Source organism: Ceratotherium simum, chromosome 8, assembly GCF_057802395.1.
Source record: "Ceratotherium simum simum isolate JZ-2026a chromosome 8, ASM5780239v1, whole genome shotgun sequence".
Taxonomy (NCBI): Eukaryota; Metazoa; Chordata; class Mammalia; order Perissodactyla; family Rhinocerotidae; genus Ceratotherium; species Ceratotherium simum.
In genome coordinates, this window is record NC_141907.1 from 14,032,259 (window position 1) to 14,053,863 (window position 21,605).

Sequence of the window (21,605 nt, forward strand, 5' to 3'; positions counted from 1 at the left end):
CTGTAGATAAGCCCCTGCAAATAACCTCCAAGCTGAACATGCTGCAGTCAAGTCAACCACTTAGGTTGGTGTCTTGTATCTTTTACTAGAAAGATTTAAGAATCAGGTCAGCCCTCATCCAGCGCTCAGGTCTCCTCTGCAGCCATGGATTACCCATCCATGGCATCTCTTTCCCTAGTCGTTTTCAAATAAATATGTATTAAATCTAATCGGGGGGGCTTGCCCCATGGCTTAGCGGTTAAGTGCACGCGCTCTGTTACTGGCGGCCTGGGTTCGGATCCGGGCGCACACTGATGCACCGCTTGTCCAGCCATGCTGAGGCGGCGTCCCACATACAGCAACTAGAAAGATGTGCAGCTATGACATACAACTATCTACTGGGGCTTTGGGGAGAAAAAGGGGGAAAAAAAAAGGAGGAGGATTGGTAATAGATGTTAGCTCAGGGCCGGTCTTCCTCAGCAAAAAGAGGAGGATTGGCATGGATGTTAGCTCAGTGCTGATCTTCCTCACACACACAAAAAAAGAAGATGGTAATTCAAATCTAATCTGGAAGTTTGCTAAATAGTGTTTGAGCTAGAATTAGAAGTGCTGCATCTGAGAAATATGACCTGAGAGAATTGTTTTTTGATAAAAACATAAATGCAGCAACTTCACAGAAGCAGCAGAATATTGTAATCATGCTAAAGGTATGTATATGTCACTTCTCCAGGGAGCAGAGCAAACTGTAATTTTTAAAACAATTATTTCCTCTTGTTTCAGATCTGGACCACCTCTGAAGGCAGGCAAAATCCGAACCTTTTATGGTCTGCATAAGGTATGAGATGCCAATAAGGTTAATTCGGCAAACCCTTAGTGAGCACCTACTGTGTGCCAAGTACTGTGGCTGCATAGTCGTGCAGAAAATTTTGTATTAGATTGTATGTACATTTTTACCCCAGTATTAAGCCATAAGTATTATTTAAGTTTGAAAAGAGACAAATTGCTGTCAAAAAGTCCTGCGTCTCTTGTAGTCAGTTTGCAGGCCGTAGTGGTGGTAATTCTTACATAGAATTATTTGCAGGATTATCCTCACTCTACCTTTCAAACACACACATTATACAATTTTACCAAGGTACAGGGCTGAAAAACCCAACAACCACAATTTCCCAGTGATTTTGTCCTGTGCCAAGGTTAAGGTAGTCCTGCGGGAGCTCATGTTCCATTCCTTGCTGGAAATGAATGCTTTAAAGACATAACTGGCTGATTTTGTGTGTTTGCGGGACAGGACTTCCCCAGCGTGGTGGTGGTCGGCCTCGGCAGAAAGGCAGCCGACATTGATGACCAGGAAAACTGGCACGAAGGCAAAGAAAACATCAGAGCTGCCGTTGCAGGTTACTTTTCTTTTGAACTTTAATCTTGGTAACGATTCCTAGGGATCTACTCTTTAAGATGACCTGTCTCCCCCTCTTCTTATCCTCTTTCCATCACCACCCCTCCCACATACACACAGAAGTGTCTCATCTGAACAAATATTCCATTCCCTCCCCCAGCATGCTTGGCCTTATATTAGATACAGAAGGTTAATTTATGGAACTTTATATTTCTTTGGCTTGTGTTTGGAGGTTTCATATTTGTTCACTTGTGCAGTATTGACCTCAGAGCTCTATTTTATCAGAAAGTTCTGGGGTGTGGATTTTTTCGTTTTTGTAATGCAACCGTGGTGTTGCCCAACTTTTAAATCACATGGAGTCGTCATATTTACAGATCAGAGAAAATGGAAGCAAAGCGTGGAGTGCTTTTCTGTCACTAGTTACCAAAGGTGTGTGCCTGCCCCACTTTGTCACGTGGATGGTGTAAGAGTTGAGGTAGAGGGGCCAGCCCCATGGCTTAGTGGTTGGGTGCGCGTGCTCCGCTATTGGCGGCCCGGGTTCGGGTCCTGGGCGCGCACTGACGTGCCACTTGTCCGGCCATGCTGAGGCCGTGTCCCATATCCAGCAACTAGAAGGATGTGCAACTATGACGTACAACTATCTACTGGGGCTTTGGGGAGAAAAAGGGGAAAAAAAGGAGGAGGATTGGCAATAGATGTTAGCTCAGGGCTGGTCTTCCTCAGCAAAAAGAGGAGGATTGGCAAGGATGTTAGCTCAGGGCTGATCTTCCTCACAAAAAAAAAAAAATAGTTGAGGTAGAGGCCGTTGGGTCCCTTCTGAGCTGAGCGGCAGGATGAAGCCTTCACCGCGGAGGCTGCTTAAAGATGCTTTGAAAGCATTGCTGAGCCGGTGATAATTGGCTTGATTGATCGATCTTTGGCCCCCTATATATTGTGTGTGCTTGTTAAATTTATTTTCAGCATTCATTTTGAGTGATGATTTCATAACTTTTATTTGGGAGTTTTTGCTGACCCGATCTTAATAAAATGCTGGGTTAATAATGGGTTGTGCTCAGTTCGTTGGATATAATTTCAGTGTCATCATTTTTCTGTCATTTTTAATCTGGCAAGTTCTTGGGGGTTGGGATGCTTCATCAGGAAATCCTAGATTTCAGAAGTAATACTTGTAGTAGCAGCCATTTCTGAGGGCCCACTCTGCGAGGAGCTAGACCAGTCACGTTGTCCGTCGGTCTGTCCTCCCACTTCCCGTGAGGGGTGTGCACATCCTCATCTTACACAAAAGGAAACGGGGGCTCAGAATGGCCAAGTGTCACAGCTGAGATCTGAACCCCAATCCTGTTGTTTCCTCAGCACACCACACCTTGCCTCTGCCTTCTGCTATCCGAGCTGTCTCTGACTGACTCCGATTCTCTGGTTCCTCTGTCCTTTTGAAGCGGGGTGCAGGCAGGTTCAGGACCTGGAGCTCTCTTCTGTGGAGGTGGATCCCTGTGGAGATGCCCAGGCGGCTGCGGAAGGAGCAGTGCTTGGTCTCTATGAGTATGATGACCTCAAGCAGAAAAAGAAGCCGGTCGTGTCAGCGCAACTCCATGGAAGGTGAGGGAATGAAACCACGAGCAGGGTTGCATTCCCTGGCGTTCTGACTGAGGGGCCTTTTGGATACGAACTGCCTGCTTTTCAGTCTCAGGCACCGCTGTGTGGCTTGTCTGTGACCTCCTTAGCCATTGTTAGAGTATAACCATCCCCACGTTCTGCTCCTGGCTTTCATTATATGCGTGTTCCCCCATGAGTCCCTAGACCCCTGCATGCATGCTGGTTAGTAGGAAGCCAAACCAAGTTGGCTCCTTGAAGGAGGAGGGAACAAGATGACAGACAGGTCTCAGCAGGTTTTAATCCAGATAATTCCATTTAACCAGCATCTGCTGGCCCTGTGGTAAATGCCAGAGAGCACAGATGGAGGGATATGGTCCTTGCCCTCATGATCTAGTAGGGACACTCATCCTGCAGCAGATTTATTGAGCGCCTACTGCATTCCAGCCCTATTCTGGGTTCTGGGAGACAAGGGACCTGCTGTCGTCAACAGTCAGTGTGAGACCTTCAGGAGAAGGTGCTGTGAGGACAGTGGGGGTCTTGGCACGGCCCGGTGGTCGGCACCTGTGATGTAGCAGTTAAGAGTGAGGGCTCTGTGACCTGGCTTTGAATCCTGGCTCCAGCCTACACACTGGGTAACCTCAGTTAAGTGACTGAAATCTCTCCATGCTTCATTTTCTTCATCTGTTTAGTAGAGTTGTAGTTCTGATTTCATAGAGCTTTTATGATGATTGAAAGCAAAACCTGTCAAGTGTGTGGCACATGATAATCCCTCTAAACAGAGTTGTTGTTTTCTCCATCGCCACGCTGCCCATATTAATTCCTGTTGTGCACAAGGAGAGCTAGGATCATGAAGCGCATGCCTGTATCCTTTCTCTCCGAAAGCTGATCCTTGCCCTCTGGTGGCTTGGAGTTTAGAGCCCTGACTCAGGCAAAAAGAAGGCAGAACGGTCTCCAATTCCACATCAGGATCGTAGGACGCTTGCTCTACTGTTAGCACTGGGGCTGTGCCATTCCTGGAGCAGTGAAGGAGGACAAGACAGGTCTTTCTGTGGAAACCTCTTCCATTAATTTGTGTGGTGTATTTAGTGCTTCCAAGACCCATCAGTCCAACCCCTTTTTATACATATGCGGATTCTGAAGTAAAATGCTTGCCCAGGTCTCCTCTAGCTCGGCTCACTGGGGCCGTGTTTTCTAGCTCTTCGCACCCTGCTGTCTGCCGCCTGGGTCAGATCACCCCAGGTCCCGTGTGTCCATCGTTTTTCACTGGTAGTCTTCCTCTTTTGTTTTTATAAGGTAAGGGCCCCTTTTAGCTGTGACATGGTCAGTGTTCTGGAGAGGTTGTGTGACAGTGACCCTGTGCTTTCTTCTGCCAGCGGAGATCAGGAGGCCTGGCAGAAAGGATTCCTCTTTGCTTCTGGGCAGAACTTGGCACGCCACTTGATGGAGACTCCAGCCAACGAGATGACGCCAACCAAATTTGCCAAAATTATTGAGAAGAATCTCACAAGTGCTAGTAGTAAAACAGAGGTCCACATCAGGTAATTCAGGATTATGTCGTAGACTCATAGGATGTTGCAGCCCGAGGAGCCTTAGAGATCCTACAAGTCCAGCTCCCTCACTCTTCAGAGGAGTAACTTGAGACCAGAGAGGTGAGATGACCCACCAGCAGCCCACCCAAGCTGGGATAAGGGCTCAGTTTGAAGTTCTTTCCATCATACCTTTCCTTTGAGAGCATGCCATGAAGTGTCATGACTTCACACTGCGTACTACAGCTTTATTGAAATGTAATTCCCATACCTTACGATTCACCCATGTAAAGTATGCAATGCAGTGATTTCTAGTATATTCACAGAGTTGTGCTACCATCACCACAGTCAATTTTAGAACATTTTCATTACCCCAGAAAGAAACCTTGTACCTATTAGCAGTCACTCCTCATTTTCCTCTCCCCCACCCCCAGTTGATGGACATTTAGGTTGTTTCTACCTTTTGGATATTGTGAGTAATGCTGTAGGGAGTGAGCATTAGTGTACAAGTTTTTGTGTGGACGTATGTTTTCATGTCTCTCAGACATGTACCCAGGAGTTGAATTGTTGGATCAAATGGTAACTCTTGTTTAATTTTTTGAGGAACTTTGTTTTGTTCTGGTGAATTCTTCTTATCTTTTCTCGTCTTGACACAAGTGAAGAACACAGCATGCCCAGCTTGGCATGGCATGCGAGTTTCTGACTGGTAGATTCCCTGAGCTAGACGGCAGCGCTGGTGTTCCCAGGCAGTCCTGAGGTGCCATGCTCAGTAGCTGGGCTGTTGGACATAAAAGGCTGCCTGTCCAGGTTCCGGTACCCTCTTGGGATCTCTCCACAGCCCTTTAAGCAAACCAAGTCTGAGCATTTGCAGATTTATATTTAAAATAAATTGCCTGTTTGCTTTACCTAAAGAATTCTTCAAAGTTGTTTCTCCAGGGGGCTTCCGTTTACAAGAATTCTTCAGTACCTAATTGTGATTAGAGTTCATATTTTTCTGGAAAACCCCTATGGTCTAGACAGAGTGAAGAAAAATGGGTGATCTATAGAAAACACAGCACTTTGAGCTTGATAATATGTTTGGAATGATTAGCATATATTTAACTGGTAGCAATGTTTAGACTCTATAAAGGTGTCTTGGCAAAAACTATTCCTTCTTTTGTTTGAGGAGACACCACAGCCACTTTGTATCAGCAAACAGTGGCTGTGGGCTTACACATCAGTGACAGCGCCTCCTTTGTGCCTGGGAGTTTGGCAACAGGGATGGATGATGGTGGTCCTTGTCCTCAGAGAAGCAAGGACCTTATAGGAAGGAATAGACAGGTAAATGGGGTATGCAGAGGGTGCTACAGGAGGAGAGAGGCGAGGAGGATTGTGGGAGAGTTGAAAAAGCTTGCCAACAAAAATGGTGCCTAGGCAGAGTCTGGAAGTTTGCTTAAAAGTTAAGAGACCAAGAGAGTGGGGCAGGGTGTTTCAGGTGTAGAAGCCCGTGTGCAGTGACCTCTTGGGGAACTGCAAGGCTAGTGGCTGAGCACAGGGAAGGTTCAGCCAGAGATGAGGCGGGTCAGATGGGAGGAGTGTAACTCATTAAACCAAGACGAGTGTGCCAACCCTGCTCTAGTGTAGGTGGTCATAGATCAAAGAAATACAGACAGTACTTCCAGAAGGGCAGGACTTTAATAAAACATCAAGTACTGCGTTTATGATTAAAAATACCCACGTTATACACCCTTACTTCTTTTGAAGTGATTTTTTTTTATTGTCATACCTTCCATTTTTATATTCTTTTCCCTCTGAAGTTTGGTGGCCATTTCTCCGTGGTGCAATCCTAGTTTAATAGTTTTAACAAATGGATAGGCAAGTGCAGGAGGAGCGTTCCTTGGATGTGGTTGTTGCTGGTCTGTCTGTAGGAGTGTAGAATTTCTCTGCCAGCCTAGTTACTGTGGCCAGAAATCAATACAAAGCCCTTTTGTACCCCCAGCCTAGAACAAATAGCGATATGGCATCTGTTTTCTGTTGGCACCGAGGACTATTCCCATTAAATTACTCCCATTGATCCTGGTCTATTAAGTACTAGCTAATTAGTTTTCTTGCTTCAGGCAGACATCTCAAACTGCAGTTGAAACTGTGACAAATAGTGTCACCAACATTGAAAAGATCGAAATCCAGCAATTCTAAAGAAGCCAAGAAATAGGATATTTTAATCCAATCAGTGGAGGGATGGTTTTGTTGGTTTTTTTGTTTGTTGGTTTTTTTTCATTTTTCTTTTTTAGAAATGTCAAAAATAAAACAAATGGACCCCTTAACTATCTCTAAGCACCCTTTATGGTCTCAGAGCCTTGCTAATTTCATGTTTAAATTAAAACTTTAGAAATATCTAAGTAGATTAGGGAAAAAATCAAGTAGTAATTATTTATTGTCTATGCACTATTACCTGACACTATATTGTGTTCCATGTGTGAATTCTCTTAATAGTTCTATAGATAATCTTTTGATGGATGTATCATTGACCTCATTTTATAGATGAAGAAGTAGGCTCAGAATCAAGTGGCTGGCCCAAGAATATACAGAAGGCGAATAGGACAGGATAATTGATGGCTTAACATGTGTGTATATTTTAAGAGTTGTATACTTTTTTACCCACAGATGAGCTTTTTCTAAGTTATTTGGAAATAGAGATAAGAAAGTGTATTTACTTTTTTCCCTTTCTGCCCTATAGACCCAAGGCTTGGATTGAGGAACAGGAAATGGGCTCCTTCCTAAGTGTGGCCAAAGGATCTGACGAGCCTCCAGTCTTCTTGGAAATTCACTACAGAGGCAGCCCCAATGCAAGTGAACCGCCCCTGGTGTTTGTTGGGAAGGGAATTACCTTTGACAGGTACTTCTTTACTGTATCTGTGCTTTGTATTTTGGTCAGTGCTTTGTATGAACTTGTATCATGTGGTGTAAACAGTGAGTGTGCTGCATAACGACGTTTCGGTCAACAATGGACCACATATATGATGGTGGTCCTGTAAGGTTAGTACCATATAGCCTAGGGGGGTAGTAGGCTGCCATCTAGGTTTGCATAAGTACTGAGGGGAGGAAGAAGTTTTCCTCTACCTTTCTACCTTTTCCTGGCTGGTCTAAGAATTAAATTGACGTGAGACACATTAACAGGAGAAAAACAAACAAAAGTGTAATAACATGTATACATGGGAGAAACCCAGGAAAACTGAGTAACTCACCCTAATGGCCGAAGCCCTCACCTTAAATACGATCGTCAGCTAAAGACAAAAGATGGGGGTGGGGAGAGTCAGGGACTTCAAAGAGAAGGAAGGCAATTCACAGGTAGGTGAAAAGGAACAAACGTTTGGAAAACAAGTGTTTGGCCACACAGAAACAGAAGAACACAGAGGGGAGCCAACAAACAGGCTTCTCTAGGTTCCTCCCTGTCTACCACCTAGTTCGCGTTATGCTAAGGTGATAGCTCGCTTCCTGAGACAGGTTTTTTTTTTATCTTAATTCTTTTAGGCAGTTGAGGAGGAGGTAACAAAAACAACTTTGAGTCTTTTGCTGCTTAAAAATAATCAGCCTAAAATAATTCTCATGTTAAAGAGTTACATTTCAGGATGGCAAATTTTGTTCCTCTTCAATACAATTTGTGATGTTTGCACAATGACAGAATCTCCTAGTGATGCATTTCTCAGAATGTATCCCCATCATTGAGTGACACATGGCTGTAGTTTGCTTCAAAAGCATGGTGTTTGGTCAAATCTTATAGGTTACTTTAAATGTATTAAGCTACCACTATAAAATACTTATTATGTGTCAGACACTCTATTAGGCATCTTAAATATATTAGCCCTGTTCTTACCCCCAGGAGCCAGGCATTGTGGACATTCCACAGGTCAGGAAACTGTGCGTCAGGGGTTAAGTAATTTGTTCAAAGCCCCACGACTAATAAATAGAGTCAGAAGTCGAACTTGGGTCTTTCTTTAAAATGTCTATACTCTTTCCAGCACATGCTTTGATTCTCCTCTGTAGATATGAACGAGTCCCCACGTGGATAATGGGGATGCAGCTGTTTGGATTATACTGTCTTTCCCTTTGCTTGCTTCAGGTTCCTCTTTTTAGCTGACCAGTCTAGCTCCCATTGATCTTGTTAAACCGTAAGTATTCCTTGGAATTGGAAACTCGCTCTGGTTGTTTCAACCAAGGAGCAGCTGAGTTGGAAAAGACGGTATAGCTCAGTATTTCCCATGGAAAGCATTCGCTGCTGAATACTAGTATCAGGGATGCTAATTACGTGTGAGACTTAAAAAGGATTACTTGACCAAAAAACTAGATTACTTGACCAAAAAACTAGGTTAGATAAAATTTATCCTTCAAGTGTTCAGTTCAATGAGTTTTAACAGATGCAGGCACCCCTGTAACAGCTACCGCTATCATGAAAATAGAACATTTCCTTGGCCCCCAAAAGCTCCCTTGTGCCTTTCTGCAGTTGTTCCCTCCCCACTCCCTGCCTCAGACAGCCATCATCATTCTGTTACTCTAGATTAGTTTTTTTTTTTTTTTGTGAGGAAGATCAGCCCTGAGCTAACATCCATGCCAATCCTCCTCTTTTTGCTGAGGAAGACTGGCCCTGAGCTAACATCTGTTGCCAGTCCTCCTCCTTTTTTTTCTCCCCAAAGCCCCAGTAGATAGGTGTATGTCATAGTTGCACATCCTTCTAGTTGCCGTATGTGGGACGCTGCCTCAGCATGGCCAGACGAGCGGTGCATCGGTGTGCGCCCGGGATCCGAACCCGGGCCACCAGTAGCAGAGCGCGCACACTTAACCGCTAAGCCACGGGGCTGGCCCCTAGCTTAGTTTTGACTGTACAGAAATTCGTATACGTGGAACTTTTCATGTTTGGCTTCTTTCTCTCAGCGTAATATCTCAGAGATTTATCCGTGTTGTTGGTCATATCAGTAATCTGTTCTCTTTATCACTGAGTAGTATTCCATTGTATGGAAATACCAAAACTTGTTTATCCATTCATCTGTTCATAGAAATTTGGGTTGTTTCCAGTTAAGGATTATTAGAAATAAAGCCAAGATGGTCTACAAGCCTTTGTGTGGATATCTGTTTGTCTTTCTCTTGGGAAAATATTTAGGAGAGGAGTCACTGAGTTGTATAATAATGGCATGTTTAACTTTATAAGAAATTACCAAACTTTACCAAAGTGGTTATAACATTTTGCATTCCCACCATCAATGTACAAGGGTTCTCATTGTTCTACATCCTCCCGACATTTGATATTGTCATTCTTTCTAATTCTCGCCATTCCAGTGTGTAGTGGCATCTCTTTGAGGTTTACTTTGCATTTCTCTGACTAATGATATTTAGCATTTTTTAATGTGCTTGTTGGCCATTGGTATATCTTCTTTAGTGAAGTGACTGTTCAAATCTTTGGCCCTTTTTTATAGGAGTGTTTGTTTTATGTTATAAGGTTTTTTTATATTCTAGATATGTCTTTTGTCACGCGTTAAAAATATTTTTTCCCACTGTCTTGACTTTTCATTTTTTTAAGTGGTGTCTTTCGAAGAGAAGTTTTTAATTTTGATAAAGTGTGATTTATTTATTTTTCATTTTATAGTTCATGCTTTTTTTCCCTGTTTAAGAAATTATTGCCTATGCCAGGGTCTCTGTTTTCTTCTGTAAGTCTGTGGTTTTAGCTCTTAAGGCTATGGTCCGTTTTGAATTTCTGTGTGTGCTGTGGAAAGCATTGAGGCTTGTTTATTTTCCCTTTCCGTATGGATATTCATTTGTTTCAACACTATTGGTTGAAAAGACTATCCTTTCCCCGTTGAACTACCTTGGTACCATTGTTAAATCAGGTGACCATATAATTGTGGGTCTTCCTCTGAACTCTGTGTCCCACCACCAGGACCTTGTGACCAAGTAGCTTGATTACTACAGCTTTGTCTTGAAATCTAGTAATAGGAGTCCTCCAGCTTTGCTCTTCTTTTTCAAAATTAGTTTGGCTGTGTCCTTTGTATTTGCATATCAATTTTAGAATCTGCTTGCCTTTTTTTTTTTTTTTTTTTTTTTTTTTTTTTTTTTTTTTTTTTTTAAAGATTTTATTTATTTTATTTTTTCCCCCCAAAGCCCCAGTGGATAGTTGTATGTCATAGCTGCACATCCTTCTAGTTGCTGTATGCGGGACTCGGCCTCAGGATGAACGGAGAAGTGGTGCCTCGATGCGCACCCGGGATCCGAACCCGGGCCACCAGCATCACAGCGCGCGCACTTAACCACCAAGCCACAGGGCCGGCCCTGCTTGCCTTTTTTTTTGAGGAAGATCAGCCCTGAGCTAACATCTGATGCCAATCCTTTTCTTTTTGCTGAGGAAGATTGGCCCTGGGCTAACATCCATGCCCATCCTCCTCTACTTTATATGGGACGCTGCCACAGCACGGCTTGGCAAGCGGTGCGTCAGTGCGCGCCCGGGATCTGAACCTGCGAACCCCGGGCCACCGGAGCGGAGCGTGCGCACTTATCCTCTGTGCCACCGGGCCGGCCCCTGCTTGCCACTTTTTACACACATAAAAAAAGTCTACTGGGATTTTGATTGAGATAGATTTTTTTTTTTTTGGTAAAAATTTGGTAATTGTGTAGGTAATGAAATGAAGGGAGTAAAACTGATACAGGAGACCTGAACGTATAGGAGCCATGGCAGACATCCGAATGACAAGTGGTGGCAGACTCAACTGGGATGGATGCAGTAGAAGAGAAATGGGTGGATTCGAGAGAGATCTAAAGGGTGAGCAAAGATAACTGCTGATCTTTGACAGCGGCTACTTTAGAATGATAGCCTTACGAATAGAGTGGAACTCCCAGAACAGAAATGGCCTTGAGATAGATGTGGCGAGTAGAGAGATGACAGCCTCATGCACCAGCCTCCTCCCTTTGCCCCCATGGGGTTATCCCTGGACTTTTTGGACCAAGAGTGTATTTCTTTTCTTATTCTGAGCCACTGGATAATCTATAATTCTGGGTGTAAATGACAGCCATCTAATTACCAGGTGCTTCTGAGGTGAGTGAGAATTAGGATCTGATTTCTAAGGAAAGCTGACCTCGGGCAGGGAGTAGGCTGGCTCCAGGGTCACCAGGGCAAGTCAGCAGCACATCGCAACTAAAACTCAGAGTCGAGCCCCTGGCTGTGCACAGCCTGTGAAGCAAGTCGCTTCTAGACTCTTACAAACCAGAAGCAGAAAAGTCACTAGGTAGTTATAGAAGCTGCTTTGGGGAAGTAGTTGGGTATCTTGCTGATTGAAACCCTCCTCAGCTCCCGTGGTTGAGTGCTGTCTCTGAGGCTCCGGGCCAGCACCCTCCTCGTGCCGGTGCCTGACCCAGGTTGTCCTCGCCGTCGGCAGGATCTACCACACCTTGGGGGTGTCGGAGGATGTTGTCCTCCCTCTGTCCTCCTCTGGGTGGAGAGGGATCCTCCAGTCTTCCATGAGCTTGTCAGCTTTCCTTAACAGTTTGTGACCTTAAGGTTCAGTAAGTTGATCGATTCATAAAATTTGCTGAAAAGACAAATCTGTGTGGCAGTCAGAAGTTAATGAGGGGCTGGCCAGGTGGCGTAGCAGTTAAGTGCGCGCACTCTGCTGCCGTGGCCCGAGGGTTCGCAGGTTGGGATCCTGGGCGCGCACCAACGCACTGCTTGTCAAGCCATGCTGTGGCAGCGTCCCGTATAAAGTAGAGGAGGATGGGCACAGATGTCAGGTCAGGGCCAATCTTCCTCGGCAAAAAAAAGAGGAGGATTGGCATTGGATGTTAGCTCAGGGCTGACCTTCCTCACAAAAAAAAAAAGTTAATGAGCTAATACAGAGATGGAATTTGAGCAGCACTGATTGCATGATGTAGTAATGTTTCCAGTGGCACTGCGTAACTGTCATTCAAATAGAAATAAAATGAGCTAAGACACCCATCTATATTTTTATAAAGACTACAATATCATCTTTTAAAATGTTGAAATTATTCAGACTCTCAGTTTGGAAATTTGAATTTTCTTTGCCAGGTAGATGGTGCCTTTATGTGGTAGTTAACCCTCAGCTTATCTGTTCTTTTTTAAGAAAGTGACTTTGGCCTATTCTTTAGTATTAATATTGCACGTTGTCCTTCCCCCACAGTGGTGGCATCTCCATCAAGGCTTCTGCAAACATGGACCTCATGAGGGGTGACATGGGAGGAGCTGCCACTATATGTTCAGCCATCGTGTCTGCTGCCAAGCTCGATCTGCCCATCAACGTCATAGGTGAGTGGGCGAGGGAGTGTGTCTTGGAGAGCTTCTGGAATCCAGTCACATGGTAGAACAGACAACAAACCTGATTTCCTCTAACCTGCAAGAAATGGTTTTTAAATAGCTTTTCATCAAGCAGAAGCTGTTTAGCTAAATGTTTTCTAGTCTGAGCTGATCGAGTTAAATGTGTTTTACAGTCATGGGCTGTAGCTAGAATTGATTTGTTGTACTTCTGCGAAAAGTGGTTAGCAGTCAGGGGCACATAATGTCAAGTTTGCGGCTTACTCCAGTAAAAAATGCTCAGTAGTCAGGGTGGAACGGCATTGCAGACTCATTTAACAATTACCTCATAGGGGTTATGGCCGATTAAATGGCATGATACACAGAAAATGCCTGGGACAGGAAACATGCTCAGTACACGGCAGCTCTTCATGTAGTTCAGGATGCCAGACACAATGCTGGGAGTTTGCCATGTTTCGGGTGGGAGCTGGGGGATAGGTTAAATGACTTGTCCAGTGTCACATCCATTGCATGGGAAGGTAGACTTGGAACCCAGGTCTGTTTGACATGTGTCTCCCTCCCCCCCTTTACTATCATAGTCCTTTTTTTGCCAAACTATTTGAAAGTAAGTTGCAGGCAGCATGACATGTCATCCCTGAATACTTTAGCATGTGTCTCCTAAGAACAAGGACGTTCTGTGTAACGACAATACCATTATCATTTCCAAGGAGGGATATAGTAACCTAATTCAAACTTCCCAGTTGTCCAAAAAATGTTCATTTTATGTATGTATGTTTATACACATGCACACCTATTTATTTATTTCTACTTATTTTTTAAATCAAGGAGCCAATCAAGGATCACACATGGCATGTGGTTGCTGTGTCTCTTTAGTTTTCTTTAATTAGAACCCTATTCCTGAATCTAGGCTTGTCTTGTGATGTTCCATGATTTGGATTTATTTGATTCTTTCTTCGTGAAAGAATCAGGTTAAACCTCTTTGGTAAGAATGCTACATGGGTGATGTGTACTCCCTGCTGCTGATGTACATAATTTTGGTTGGGTCATTGGTGATGCTCACTTTGATCTCTTGGTGAAGGTGGCGTCTGTGACTGGCATGCCTCTGATGCCCCACCAGTGGCCTCTGTCCCATGGGTGGTGTAGTTGGACCCAGCACATTCCATGTTTCTTCATATATTCTTTTCCAATAGGTTTGGCCCCTCTTTGTGAAAATATGCCCAGTGGTAAGGCCAACAAGCCTGGGGATGTTGTTAGAGCCAGGAACGGGAAGACCATACAGGTTTGTAAACAGAAGACATAGCCCTCCCTATTCTGGTATTCCTAAAGGAATCTCCGAGTAGCCACGTAAACAAACCTTGAACGAGTGCAGAGCACAGGCTCCATGTAGGGGAGGGTGGTGTCTTTATTGCTGGTGCTTTTCATGCAAAGTCAGAAGTATTTCTTTTGTTTTTGTTTCTTTTCTGTTTTTTAAAGCTTCAGTGCATGGTTGTGTATCCTAGTTGTTAGTTTAATTCTCCATGTGAGCTGCCGCCACAGTATGACAACTGACAGACAGGTAGTGTGGTTCCACGACCGGGGGATGAACAGTGGTGAGAGTGCTGAATCTTAACCACTAGACCACTAGGGCTGGCTTCAAAAGTATTTCTTTATGGGAATTTTAAGAATGTCTTTCCTGTCTTATTGTTCCTCCTACTTCGTGTATGCTGTACACACAAATTACCACGAATTTGCAGCCAGCCCTGCAGAGCATGGCAAAGCAGTAGAAGTATGGTCTGTTTTCTGGATACACCTGTGCCATGATTTACTTTTTCCATTTAGGTGCTCAGGTGGAAAACACTGTCCTGAGTCATGGATTCTGCAGTCCTGGGGCACGTGCATGCTTGTACACGCTGCCCATAATAATTGGGCCTCTAGTTAAAAGAAGGGAATATAAGATATATGAAGTTGCAAGAGTTCTCGTGTCTGGAGATCCAGGCTGCCACTTCGCTCCTGCTTCACACCGCACATGCACTGTTACAGCATCTTTGCTGTAACTTTCTTAAACTCTTTAGCCTGTTTGTTTTCAGAAATCTTGAAATTTTTCCCCTTCCTGTTTAAACTTGTTGGTAAAATGGATCAGACATTTTCTATTTATTTCAGCTTCCAAAGTCATCAGCATTCGGTCATCAGCTCTAGTACAGGGATTATTAAATTATATTTGCTCTTCAGATTAAATATATTCCTATCCTAATTGAAGTATACGTATGTTTTTGATACTCCATGACAGATGTCACACTAGCTTTTCTTACTTTTAAATCGAACATTGTCATGAGTATCTAGTTTTATATTCATCACTTGCATTATCTATTATCTTACCTTTTTTCTTTTGATCCTCTTCTGCAGGTTGACAACACCGACGCCGAGGGGAGGCTCATACTGGCTGATGCACTGTGTTACGCGCACACCTTTAACCCAAAGGTCATCATCGATGCTGCCACCCTAACAGGTCAAACAGCGTGCTTTTCCTGCTTTTGTTTGAAGCAAGTCTTATTTGTTGGCATAGAGCGCACACATTGTATTCAGGGCATTATTTTGCTGAATTTGGCTTGCTCCATTTGCATTCAAAGATCCTTCACCAAAGGAAATGCTCTGCAGTTGTAAACTGTTTTGAATATTATGTTTGTTGTTTTAAAACATTCCAGGCTATACCTTTAAAAAAAGAAATAACAGTGGGTCAGATCAGCCCATCCAGGGTGACATCTAAAAATGACACTAAGAGATATCTTCTGGTACAATTGCTATTTGATACAGGTCTGAAAAGATTAGTGATAAATCCCAAAATCAGTAGTTGCTTTTATTAATCATAATGTATCTGATGCCCACTGCGTTTTCTGAACTTTCTGTACTTGATATAAAGAAATAACATTTGGGGGAGGTAGCAAGATCCTCATTTAACAGAGGCAGCACAGTGCATGTGTGGCGTGAAGCAGGAGCTTTATGGCCAACCCTGGGTGACACCCAGCTGTGCCACCTACTAGTTGGTCAGCCTTGGGCAAGTTACCTGACCCCCTCGAGCGTCAATACCTGGGGACAAGTCTGTTTGCCTCGCTGAGTTGTGAAGATTGGAGGGAGTTTTTGGAAAGCCTCTTTAATACAGCGCCTCCACGTGGCAGGCCTGGGGTGAAGGAACGCCATAACACCACCAGCTCAGTAGAGTAACGAATGAATTCCTAAATGGATGACAACAGGTGTTGCCTTATTGCAAAAACCCAAGGTTCATAATCTTTGTCCATCAGTTCTCTTTCTAGGGATTCATTCTATCTCTGCCTCTTCTAAGATTAAAATTCAGGTCATTTTCTATCCTTTGGTTTTAATTCTTCCCCTGGTCATGTGAGCCTTTACTTGAGCAGAAATCAGTTCATGTTTCCCTTCTATGTGGGTCTAACAAAGGTGCACAAAGTTATTGCTGAGTCCTTTTTTTAAGCTAGCGTTAGAGTATTTTCATGGTCTTTTGTCTCCCTTTTCAGTTCAGCAAACACTGTAAGCTGAACGGCTGGTGTCTGGGGGACGGTAGTGAGGTGGGTGGTAGTACACTCTCTCTGTAAATGAGGAGTCATAGCCCACCCCCTTTTTTTAACAGTCTGAAGGGGGTTTGAGAAGGTGGTAAAGTTGGCCCAGAAAACGAAGGGCAACCTGATGGGTCAGCCTTCCAGTTGTCCCTGCCATTGCCCTGGCTGCAGGCTGTCATAGTTCACTTCAGCTCCCCAGATACCTGCTGAGCCCCTTCTGAGCTCCAGGGGCTGGGACCAAAGGGGAGAATAAGAAATAGTTTCCAACCCCGAGTTCATGGCAGTCTTTAGAGATAGAAGACCCGATTTTAAAACTTGTCTTGCCTCTTAATAGCATGTGATTTTGGCCAAGGCCTCAGTTGTCTCATCTGTAAAAGGGATATAACAGCACCTCACTGACAGGAGGTGTTTCTATAAAGATTAAATGAGATGATGCAGGTTGATGTGCCTGGCCTGGCAGACCCGAACCCATGTTACTGTCCTTTAAACAGCGGGCCTGTAGCAGACTGTGGGAGCAGTGGTGTGTTCAGGGGGTGGCCACTCAGTCATGGTACCTCTCTCCATCTTTTTAATGCATGGTTGTGGTTTAGGATGGAACAAGAATGGGGACAGCATCACCTTCCTTGGAGGTTTGATGTTTCTTCTGTAGTCGGAGCCATTCTGGTAACACTGATCAGTTAGCACGTCAATATATGGCTCCAAATGTGCCTTGTAAAAGAAAATGGAAAGTAGGCCTCTGCTACTGGTAATTCTGAAATCGCTGGTGGTACTAGTTCTGTAATTAGGTAGAAAATAGATTATTTTATAAAGTATATGATAAAATCACCTTTAGAGCCATGAACCCTGTTGGATCACATTAAATATTTATGTCTATTGTTTTCCATTCTTTTAAGAGAGGATATCATGTTCTTGATTGAGGTTAATGCTCATCTTTTCTATGAGAAATTTATTTATTTATTTTATAATTTTATTTTATTTTTTTCCCCCAAAGCCCCAGTAGATAGTTGTATGTCATAGCTGCACATCCTTCTAGTTGCCGTATGTGGGACGCAGCCTCAGCGTGGCCAGAGAAGCGGTGTGTCGGTGCGCGCCCGGTATCCGAGCCTGGGCCGCCAGCAACGGAGCACATGCACCTAACCGCTAAGCCACGGGGCCGGCCCTCTATGAGAAATTTAAACACTGATGCAAGACTCTTATGGGGTTGATAGGAATGTTTTGAGGATAAGTGAATAGTATGGAAAAAACCACTAACTTGAAAAATAAAGTATTAATGAGTACAAGAGGTATCCCCCAATCAGATAGGTGGACTATAGGCAGTGAATAACCAGCATCTGTCACAGTATCTGGTATATAGTGGGTGCCAAATGAACGGTTGTTGACACATTTGGCACATATTTAACTCCTGCTAGTGGCTAGGGCTACAGGAGGTGAGTCAGAACAGATGTGAAGCCTGTAGTGTAGTGGAGAGTCAGCAGATCCTCACACTGACAGATTTAAAGTTGCAAGTGACAAGCACAGAGAAGCAGAGTTAAAAGGAGTCTGTAGGAGCCTGTGCAGTTGGGGATTTCATGGGTCCAGGAGGTCAGGCATCTTGTCTGAAAGTGCCGTCTGAGCTGGCTCTGAAGGACGAGGCATCTCTGGGTGGAGGCGGGAAGGAAGAGCATCCCAGTGCAGAGGACACCGCGAGGTGGGGCCCGTGGGGGCAGCAGTGAATAGGATGGAGAAGAGCACAGTGTGGCTGGGGTGGGGACGCACAATGCTGGGAGGTGCCAGACCCTGGCTGGCCTTTGTGTTACAGGCTTTTGTCCAGAGCCAAGTACAGCAGGAAGCTACTGAAGAGTGTTAAGCATGGGGACGATGAGATCATGTTTGCGCCGTGAAAGGGTCCCTGGCCAGCAGTGTACACAGTGCCCTGGAGAAGGGCCCGGGGAGACGCTGGCAGGCCAGTTAGGCTAGTGAGTGGTGTGTGGTTGTTGACTCTTGTGGATCTATAAGTGTGTGTGTTAAGGATGAATATTACAGTATCTGCACTTGGCTTCAAAATAATCTGTTGGGCATATAGATGAAACAAATTTGCCCATGAGTTGAGAATTGTTGATGCTAGCTAGTGGGTACCTGTGCATTCGTTATATTATTCTTTTTGCTTTTGTGTATATTTGAAATTTTCCACAGTGTTTTTTTTTAGACTCTCACCACAGTCCAGGTGATAGATGATGATGGTAGCAGGAGCGGTGGTGGGAAGTGAATAGGTTTGAGAGAGAATTGGGAGTAACAAGAACCAAAACCTGAAGCAACAGATGACCCAAACAGACCCGAGTTGCCCAGATGTTGTGCAGAATCACAGGTTTTCATATATGGGTCACCACCTCAAAACTGTGATTTGTTTTAAATTGTCAACTGTTGGTAATTTCTTACTATTAACTAATTATTAATGTTATTCACTTGTGATTTCTTGGAAAAAATGTACAATCCAACATCCTAATGGTACAGTTATCTGATACTGAAGGAGTGCTGCTCCTTTCCCCAGGAAAGAGTCAGTTTAATCGTTATGGCATTGTGTGGGGTCAGTGACCAAAATTCACAAAATGCAATGATGACTCTAAGCTTTATTTCTTAAATCAGAGATGTGTTGCAAATATTTATCCACAAACATGGAGGATTATTCAGTTGTCATCCAGCGACTAATCCCAACTGCAAAGATATGGAAGGATATAGAAATTTTATATATTGTTAGAAGAAAAAAGAAGTTTACAAAACAGTGTATATAGTACTGTCTTCCAGTTTCAGTTTTCCTTGGGAGAGATGCTAACGAACAGTTCATGCAAAGCCATGGGTAAGGATTAAGAAGCAACCTGGGCCGGCCCCGTGGCTTAGCAGTTAAGTGTGTGTGCTCCGCTACTGGCGGCCTGGGTTTGGATCCCGGGCGAGCACCGACGCACCGCTTCTCCGGCCACGCTGAGGCCACGTCCCACATACAGCAACTAGAAGGATGTCCATCTATGACATACAACTATCTACTGGGGCTTTGGGGGGGTGGAAAAAAAGGAAGAGGATTGGCAATAGATGTTAGCTCAGAGCCGGTCTTCCTCAGCAAAAAGAGGAGGATTAGCATGGATGTTAGCTCAGGGCTGATCTTCCTCACAAAAAAAAAAAAAGAGAGAGAAGCAACCTGGACATGCCTTATCGGTAACAAGTGCCATCTTGCGAAAAGTATAGAACTTCCCTCGACTTCAGTAGTGTCTCCTCTGACGTTCCATATGAGTGTCCTAGAACTGTACTGACCAAGAGTGGGTTTTGCTTTTTCCTGTTAATAAATACTGAGCTGCTATGTGCCAGGCAGTGTGCTAGGCCCTAAGTATATGCCTAGGAATCAGATGTGATCCCTGCCCCAAGCGTACAGCGGGGGCCAGGCAAACAGCAGGCAAAACTGCCAGGAAATAATTCCAGAACCAGTGAAGGCAGCACGATGCTGCCGCACCTGATGGTTGACATGCAGGGGTGTGTGCTCAAGAGGACCTGGAAATCTGGATTTTTAACTTGATTTTTAAAAATGTGTTAATTTTTAAAGAGAGATCAGCCAGTGGGACACAAATTTGTCAGAGAAGGAAATGAAGATGAAACAAATAAATATGATAAAATAATAACAGAAATTTCTTTTAAAGGCATCAAAGTCTCATAGCAGATACTTACTGAGATATGATTAAAAATATTGAAAAATTAGGAATGCCTAAATGTGCAATAGTAAGTAAATTATGATACCTCTACCCAATGGAATTTTTTTGTGTGTGTGTGAGGAAGATCAGCCCTGAGCTAACATCCATGCTAATCCTCCTCTTTTTGCTGAGGATGACCGACTCTGAGCTAACATCTATTGCCAGTCCTCCTCCTTTTTTTCCCCAAAGCCCCAGTAGATATTTGTATGTCATAGTTGCACATCCTTCTAGTTGCTGTATATGGGATGCGGCCTCAGCATGGCCGGAGAAGCGGTGTGTCCGTGTGTGCCCGGGATCTGAACCCAGGCTGCCAGTAGCGGAGCGCGCACACTTAACCGCTGAGCCATGGGGCTGGTCCCCAATGGACTTTTAAAATCATTAAAACTACTTTCAAACATTTGTTTACAAAAGAGGAATAAATGTTTAAAGCATAAAAGGAAGAATACATACTTGGACATATACAGTATGATCCTAATTATGTTTTTTAAAGAAGTTCAGAAGTCTGGAAGGAAATATTAAAAATATATAATGGTTATCCCTGGGATGAGATTATTGGTGATATTTGATATTGTTTCCCTTTTTCCATTTTCCTTAATAATTGAAGGTGAATTCTAGCTTGAGAAACATACAAAGATATTAAATATATACAGTAAGGATTTCCTAAGCTTATCTATTTTTGAAAATGAGGGAGACATCAAAATAGGGTTAAAGGCTAAACTTTGGTTTGAGCAGCAGAGAAATCCATCATGTCTGGAAAGAATGAACACTGACCTAAGGGCTTGTGTCTTGCAGGTGCCATGGACATAGCTTTGGGGTCCAGTGCCACTGGAGTCTTCACCAATTCATCCTGGCTGTGGAACAAACTATTTGAGGTAGGAATAATATACAGAGACCTAAGTTATGGAGGTGGTGAGATTATTCTAGCCTTCTTCAACTCCGGTTTAAAGTGATTTTTATGTTGTAGTTTTGCCTTTCAATTGAAAATTCAGTAAACTCAATTCGTTGTGCTTTGGGTTTTCTATAAATGTTCCAAAATTATGGGTGTGACACCACATTCTTCTCCCCCAGCAGCTTCAGAGGGATGTGAAAATGACTTACAAATACCATGGCCACAGTGTAGAATCCCTGAGGTGGAAAAGGTTATGAGGACAGCTTTGTAAGGGAAGGAATGGCCTTTGTTTTGTTTTGTTTTTTTTAACAGAACAAGGCTTTTGACTTTTTTTATTACTCAAAAAAGCTTCATTTTTTTTTAATTTAGCGTTCTGACTCGGTGCTTGTGCCTTCAGCACTTTCACGATGGTTTTCTGCTCCTCAATAAGGAAAGCATGCTTGATCCTGTCACGGACACATTTAGCACACATGAACCTCCACAGGCCCTGCTGACCTGTTTTTTCGTTTTAGACAGCCTCATAAGAAGGAATGGCCTCTAATGAATGTGAGTTGTGAGTGAACAGGGCTGGCCCTGGTGCACTAGTGGGCAGTGACAAGGACGTCTTCCCACAGCTGTGCTCTGTGCCTCCTCCGTGCCCTCGCCCAGCCAGCCAGCCTCTTCCAGACACCAGTCCCCCATCA

General features: G+C 43.9%; 1 protein-coding gene across 1 annotated transcript in view; it reads left to right on the forward strand.

Moving 5' to 3' along the window:
* The window catches only part of LAP3 (leucine aminopeptidase 3), a 28,539-nt gene that overhangs the window by 4,336 nt on the left and 2,598 nt on the right, over positions 1-21,605 (forward strand). Inside the window, exons 3-11 of the mRNA XM_004432294.3 lie at positions 760-814; positions 1,265-1,370; positions 2,803-2,962; positions 4,333-4,497; positions 7,202-7,360; positions 12,642-12,766; positions 13,963-14,051; positions 15,155-15,257; positions 20,826-20,905. Of these exons, the coding sequence (XP_004432351.1) occupies positions 760-814; positions 1,265-1,370; positions 2,803-2,962; positions 4,333-4,497; positions 7,202-7,360; positions 12,642-12,766; positions 13,963-14,051; positions 15,155-15,257; positions 20,826-20,905 (1,042 nt within the window). The remainder of the gene's footprint in view (positions 1-759; positions 815-1,264; positions 1,371-2,802; positions 2,963-4,332; positions 4,498-7,201; positions 7,361-12,641; positions 12,767-13,962; positions 14,052-15,154; positions 15,258-20,825; positions 20,906-21,605) is intronic.